The 7,915-nt window shown below is 32.4% G+C and overlaps 1 protein-coding gene across 1 annotated transcript in view; it reads left to right on the top strand.

Annotated features, from left to right (window-relative positions):
• Positions 1-6,985: 6,985 nt before the first annotated feature.
• The window catches only part of LOC118187121 (pancreatic triacylglycerol lipase-like), a 30,990-nt gene continuing 30,060 nt past the window's right edge, over positions 6,986-7,915 (top strand). The window contains exon 1 of the mRNA XM_035357317.2: positions 6,986-7,137. Coding sequence (XP_035213208.2) covers positions 7,041-7,137 — 97 coding nt within the window. The 5' untranslated portion in view covers positions 6,986-7,040. The remainder of the gene's footprint in view (positions 7,138-7,915) is intronic.

The following is a 7,915-nucleotide window of genomic DNA, read 5'->3' as shown; positions in this document are numbered from 1 at the left end:
TAGCTTCTGTTTCGTCAATATTTTCTGAAATTCTACTCCTTTCCCACGCTCGCAGAACATTTTCTGGCAAACATGACTCCACCAATGGCTCTAAAAAGTCAGCAAATGTTCCTTTTGTACGCCCTAAACTTTCCAATGCTCTTAATTTGGTCTAATAATTGGAAGGTGGCTAAATCAGGGGCATTCTTGCCGGCCGTAGCATTTTTAAGAAACGGTGAAAGGAGATCGCTGACATATATTTGCACTAGGAAAACCTTCCCGCCAAATCTTAATTTGAGCTGTTGGATGGTATTTGGATAATTTTCAGCTGTTATTGGGAAACTGGATATTAATCTAGCAGCTCTCGAATCAGGCCTCATAGACTGGTATAAATATTGGAACTTGTCTATAGCAGTCAGTTTCTCTGAGTCATGTATTTTTAAAAACTACTCCAAAATGTTAAAAAGTCTTTGGGATCACACGAAAACATTTTTAATTCAAATGTAGGTAATTTTAATTTTGCCACATCACGCTTTGCAGGACTTTCCAAAAAAGATCCAGAATCTTTACTTAATAAATTTTCTATTTTTAAGCTCAAGATAATTATCTCTATGATCCTCTGCCGCCTCAAAATCGGCTTCATATTCAGCAACATATTCAGTATTTTCTAAAAGTAATGACGAAATTTTATTCTGAATCAGATCTAAACGTAAATATTTATCTTGTAATTGAGCATTCAACGCGCTCAGCTTATCGCCATCCTTGGCGTCTACTTTCGTCGCTAAATATTCACCGTAGACGTAAATGCCCTTAAAAGCCGTTAACGACTTTCGTTTTATTTTCAAAGCATCCATATTTGCATGCACGCTTAAAATAGTTACTTAAAATGATTCTTAATAAATTCTTAATTTCTATTTATATTGAAGAAATTGTTTATACTTTCTTAAATCACTTTAGCATCGTAAAAAGCATATCGTACACTTATAAGAAGTAATTTAAATCATTCGTACCTGTACACTTTTATAATATCAAATTCTGAATTCTTCAAATACAGAATACAAACTCTGTCTTGTCGCGGACGCCAGTTTTTGTTTTGATTCGAAATCAGACGTCGCTATATAACTAGTTTATTTCACATTACGAACACATACAGCTAAATGCGATTATTTACATGCAGAGTTTAGTAAAATGATCAAAATGTGATCCGTACATCTTAATGATGAAAAAAACATTCAGTATTACTGTAACTTAACTAACTTAGAATGTGATCAAATGATCCGTACATCTTAATGATGAAAACATTCAGTATTTCAGTAACGTAACTAACTTAAATCTTTAGCAATGTTGCTTTTAAGCAAGATGAAAAGAGATCAGGACTTTGGAGAACGCCGTTACCTCCAGTCCGTGAGTTGCTTAGAAGAACGGGAATTCCCCCGATCACAACATTCGAAACTTGTTGCCAGATTAATACATCAAACTTAATTGCAAAACAAACTCTTAAATAATAATAAACGGGAAATGCTAAACTTAGTAGGAGTCACAACAGAAGCATTTTGATTTATTTGAAAATTAAAAACATCATTGATTTTATTTTCTTTCTATTGTTTTCCTAATATCACTTGTTACGTTCTTTCCTTTTTACAGTTAAACTCCTTTTTTATCTTCTTTCAATAAATTCCTCTTTAATTTTTCTGCTTGTCTCTTGTGCTGCACTTTTGTGCATCTTTATTTTTCGGCATTTTATGTTTATTTTTGTACAAACAAAATCAGTACATAGCTCACACACCTGTTCCCTCTCAACTCCAAGAAAGACTTAAATTGTGTTATAACCCAACTCGTGCGTGAGCACTTTTGGAATCATAAAAATATTCTGTATTTTTGCCTAAATTTGGAACTTTCCTATGGTTAACCATAATTCTAGTTTTCAAAACTTTTTTGGTCTCCTGCAACTATCAAATAAGCCATAAAGGAAACTGTAGCTTTTTGACACTACTGAATTACAAGCGTTCTACAAAGATGTGTTTTGCTTCTTAGAATTTTTTGTCTCTGAAACCGCCATTGAGGAAAATTAAAATTTACTCTTTCTGCACTAAAATGCAGAAAGAGTAAATTTTAATTTAATAATTAAAATTTCTGTTTTGTAAATTTTAATTTAATAATTAAAATTTACAAAACAGAAAGATACACGAAAATAATAAAATAAAATCGCAGCGATAAAAATCTTATGATGATGTTCAAAAAATGACTTATTGCAAGAAAAGAGCAGGGATTTACAAAACACATATAGCATTTAAAAAAGGCAGATGTAATATAATAAATTACATTTATTAATGATACAATAAACAATGTAAAGCACAACCACAATATTAAAACCTAAACCTTAGTATTACACAGTAAATGATTAAATACTAATGAAATGAATAGATCTACAAAGGAGAAAAAAGTTCAAGAGAGTGGGAAAAAACCCACAGGTGGCAGTGCCACTGCCCACGGTTTTACACTTAAGTTTGAGGGTTTGCAGAGATTATGTTTAGCGATATTTGCGAAACTGAATAGATAGTGGTCAGGATCTCCGACCATTCCACAGTCTGAAACAAGTAGTCTTCTAAAAAGGTTTATTTTAGGATAAGATAACCTGTGTATATATCTTCGTCTTCTTATGTAACCTGGGTTCCGTAACCGATAGGCCTATGTAGCTACTTATATTTCTTCCTCCGACATGCAGATCAGAATTATAAAATATAGGTTTTTCACAGGTATTACTTAGAATTTTGCATATTTCAAACTCTTTTGCTTATAATGCTTACAATTTATTTAAATTGAAACTTGATTCCAAACTTAATAGAAGTGAAGTTTGATGCTTTGAGGTCTCTTGTTTAATACAACATAGTTGTAGAACCAATTACAAAAGAAAAGTAGCAACACACTGCAAAGCCTATATGCAGGTACAAATAAAAGTTTTCTTTTTTTTTTTTTTTTTTAGAGGCTAGAATTTTACCATTGGTTGTTGTACAGATGTGGTACTACTCCACTAACTATAGAACACCACGAGACGGATCTGAAGGTCTTACACTCTTCTTTTCCTATCACTAAAGAGCTCGAGAGGACTTTTGAAGCAGGTACTTTATGGGCTTCAGCCCTCACAGACGGTTATGCATTTATGCTTTTTGTGACATTTGAGTTTGGGCACATCGATGCAGCAGCCAGCATCGCTAACTACTATACTGATTAGGATGGCTAAGTTTAAGTACAGGATATTTCATTTTCTGCACTTTTAATAATGCACAATCTACTTACTTTTGTAGCATTCGCTGCTGCGAGGTCAGATGTACAATAAGTAATTGCTTTATTTCTTTGATAAAGAAGGATGTTGCTGGTTTGGATTTTTTAACATAGCCAACATTGGTTGTCAGTGATATTTCCTTGCCTCAGCTTTAACCTGAGAATAATGTTTGCGACGTAATTACAAGTCCTTTGGACTGACTAGCTTCCAATCTACCAACAGCTTACCGTCATTGATATTCTTTAAAATAATATCTCTCAAATATATTTTAAAAGTGAAATTTTAGAGAAACATAGGAAAATGCAAATACAATCATAATTCACATTTCATCGCTTTTTATTTGCGTAGCCGTTACATTAATATAAGCTCAGTTATATGTTTTCAATTGTTCCGAAGTTAACATATACATTTACTTTTATTAAAGGTTTGATCGATAATTCTCAAATTGCGATTTAATTTTGTTCAGAAGATTAATGGAATGATTTTAATCATCATTTATATAATTTTGTTCAGTGTTGAAAGTCATGCAAATTTATGTTACTGTCTAAAGGAACGACATTATTATTATTATAGTCAAGCGAATTACTTTCTAAATAAATGTTATTTACAATCATTCATATCTTTCTCAAAAAGATAATTCTAGACTGAAGTAACCAGATGACTTGGTATTTCTTGGCTAGCTGTCCCCATTCTAAGAAATCATTTTCAGAAAATTGAAACAACAGTACATCGACAAGATGACATGCGTCCTAGGCCTAGCCATGCCTATTTGAATGCCATCCTTATTTGAAATTGTACTCAGAAAAAAAGATATAAATATATAAAGAAAAATACAAAATAGATAAATAAAAGAGCACAAAAATTACATATATATATTTGCAGTGCTCCACAGCAACGGTATTAAAACTGAATTATAATCATCATTATCAATATCATTAATTTCAGTTGTTTTATCTGTATGATACCGATACATATCATTGTGCATATTTGTTTTATTAGAGCACTATCACACTTATTTAGACATTTACCTAGCATCAAGCTATATAAAAAAGGAATACTTATGAACAAATTTGAACTTGCAGAAGAGCTATGATAGTAACACATGAAAATCACAGAAAACATATAGTAACACATAATAGCACAAAACATACAGATTGCATAAAGTATGTAATAATGCATAAAACAAGCTACAATATTATAGAATAACAAATATGAGAAAAGTACTTATAATTAGACAAATGGTATGAGGAATGGTAGAAAAATGGTAAATGAAGTATATATATATATATCTTTTAATGATCACATGCTTTGCTGCTGATGAGAAATTCTGGCATATGTAAATAAACACAGTAATTAATAGCTCTTTCAGTCTTAAACTGTGCAAATTTATTTGAAACTGTATTCTCCGCGCAAACCGTCCAATCTCCAGGAACCAGTAATTTCAGACGGTGGATCCAAGTGAAGGAACCTTTAAATAAGTAGTGATTGGGTTTGCTAAATCAGCCACATTCACTGATGTCTGTATCACTATGTCCAAATTGGCTTAGGCAGCACATAACCTTTTAACGTGAACGTTTAGAAACTGAATAAAAATTTCTTTATCAGTTTGAAATTCTGTACTAACTTTCTTCATCAGCCGTTCGGTACGACTTCTTGCCGTAATTGAATTCCAGCCTTCCTGCCACTGCTCAAAATGTGGATTGTTTCAGAATTGTGGTTGGAAGTAAAACGTGTTATACCAGAAGGGATGGCTCACTGGCCGCACTTGCATTGATATCTACCTGCTCATTTCCCACATTACCAGTGTGAGTCAGCTCTAAACATAGAGTAGACTTCTTATACTGGACACTTAAGCAGTGCTTAACGTACTTGGATAACTTAGGAACTTCTGCTTCGACCTGCGAGACTGCAGCAAGACTGGAAACTGATTCACTGAATATGACAGTTATATTCTGGTGATTACACTGCAGTGTACATTTGGAAAATCAATAATAGGATATTCAAGAGCTACAAGAAATCGTAATGCCGCCAACAATAACCAACGGTTTCTCTGTGATGTTCTCTTCTTGAAAACCTCTATACAGGCAAAAACATTTTATGGAAGACTCTACAAGAAAGGATATCAGAAGGCAAGAAAACCAGTGCTAAAGCCAACAGTCCTTTCATAAGGTCTATATTTAAAACCAACAAGCTTGTGTGCTCTTGAGTAATGAGGTTAAATTTTACCTTAACCTTAGACTCGAATTATCAGCTTATTTTATACAGACAGTAACTAAAAGTCAAACTTTCTCCACTTAAATGAGATATATTTATCATTAAGAGGGAGCTAGAATCATGACATTGAGTGGCATCATATATGATGCACATACTCTGCTCTATAAGTTTACATATAGCGTTCAAGAAAATGTTCTTAATCGCATTCACTGTAGATGTACAATAATATCGTCATCGGAGGTACTTGCAGTTACTTCATCATCATCACTGCTATCACTAATAACTCGTAATCTGTTAGAACGAATGATGATGTCACTTCCACTATCACTTTCAAGGTCATTACTATATTCTTCATTATCGGCTTCTCATAACATAGTCACTTTCAAATGAATCAGAACTTGACATGGGTTATTTCGTAATTATCAGTACTTGGTAAAAAAATGAAAACAATTTCCAATTCGTATAAAACAACTGCTACTGATATCACTACAACTGCTCTCAATAATTGCGTAAAGTATATTAACTAACAGCAGCGTCTTCGCATTCCCGATACAAAACATTTAAATCAAATGAAAATGAGAAGCGCTATCGCGCTGCACTGTATTTTTGGCATACGACAAGTGAAGCGCGATAGCGCTTCGCCGGACTCAAACGGTTAAATTTGTGGCTACATGTTTTGTTTATAAATGTTTGACTTATGTGAAATTGTTGATGTTTCAGTGCTCCTCACGGGTCTTGAAAAGTTGTTATTTAGCTGTAAGATTCAGCGTTAGCTGAATTGCGATTTAGAGTTTGGGTTTGGCAAGTGATGCTATTTCTCATATGCTGAGAAGAAATGCTTAATATACAGGTTCTCCTTAAGCCACGTAAAGTATTTACTTTGCTTATATCTAGTTGATTACTGGAATAAATAATTTAGAGAGATATTAGTAAAGCTGTAGCTTCGTGTTATGAATTTTTATTTCCATAAATAATGTAGCAGAAAATTTATTTTAAAATTTAAAACTGAGATTAATTTATTTCAAAATGAAAGTAAGCAATTGTATTGTTGGATTTAGAGCTTCATTTATTACTTACGTTTTCTTGAAGTGTTTTCGAAGAGAAATAAAGGATAAGTCTAGATTTATTTTAATAACTCCAATTTAATTTTATCAGCATTTTGAATAATCACGCGTACGGACTTCAAATTCTGGAATAAAAGTCTTCTACGTTCAAGTTTTTCTAAAATTTAAATAATTCTTTTCTCTCGAAAAAGTAAAATTTTTACATATTATGTTTAAATATATGGGTATGATGTAATTGCCTATAAACGTTTTTCTTCTTGTCAAAACTTGCATACATATTAATGAATAATATGATAGGCAGCTGGTGATGGGTTTGGTATATTACTCTCAACCTCTTGTATCTTTTTTAAAGTAAAATTCAGAAATACTTCTGCCTAAAATGCAAAATGTCAGGAGTTTCTACTGTCAGATCCATGCAGAAATGACAGCTGGCAAAAATCTTCCTATATTATAAAAACTTGCCATTTCATCTCCAATTACAATCAGAGAAGGGCTCCTCGATGATGGCAAGATTTACTATAGGTATTCTTTTAATAATATTAGCGGCTGCCGCTGGAAAAACAGTGGAACGCAGAGCTCTAGAGAGAAATCCGTATGGTATAAAGCAATTATCTTCTTAATATAGTTGTTAAATATTCTGTAATGTTCTATCAAATGCTTAATATCTAACTATGCATAGTACGCTTTTTAAAGCTGAATATATGGAGCAGAACCTGGTTTTAAAATATTAAATAAATGTGTATGTGTTAAGTGAAACAAATTAAATGCAGGTTAAATGTTAAAACATTTGTATATGATAGTTTAAAAAAATCTAATTATTATCTTCCTTCCCCTAAATATTAGTTTGTACGTAGAAGTGCACTTGGTCCTTTAGTTTCCTTGAATTGCTTTTTACGTACTTAAAATCCTTGAACACTAAAATCATTGTCAATGAGTTGTATTTTTGTTACCTCCCCACAGGCAGAATCCACCCAAGGAATTAACATTTAATCAGACCTAGCCATAAATAGCCGATTATTCTTATAATTTCTCATTAAGTCTTAGCGATTAGATTCACTGAAACAAAGACCTTAAATTTCTTCTGAAGGTCTTGTATTTTCCTCTTTCATCATGCAACAGATATCATTTATAGAGGTAAATTTCAAAGAGGTATTTATATAGGTTAGCTTATACAAGTAAGCTGAAGGAGTTTAATGCATTTCTGGTAGAAACGAAAGATTATGAGGAAATATAGGTCCATTTCCGGAACTTCCTGTCTGTACAAAAATGGAACATTATACCAATTATTTAAAAGTAGAAATTATACAGTTTCAAAATGTTCAAGGATATAACTAATTCAAAAACAAACATTTTTGGTACTTTTTTTTACTGCGGT

This window comes from Stegodyphus dumicola, chromosome 2 (assembly GCF_044657685.1).
Source record: "Stegodyphus dumicola isolate Sdum_Otavi_A_Nest chromosome 2, ASM4465768v1".
NCBI lineage: Eukaryota > Metazoa > Arthropoda > Arachnida > Araneae > Eresidae > Stegodyphus > Stegodyphus dumicola.
This window is presented reverse-complemented; position numbering and strand designations above follow the sequence as displayed.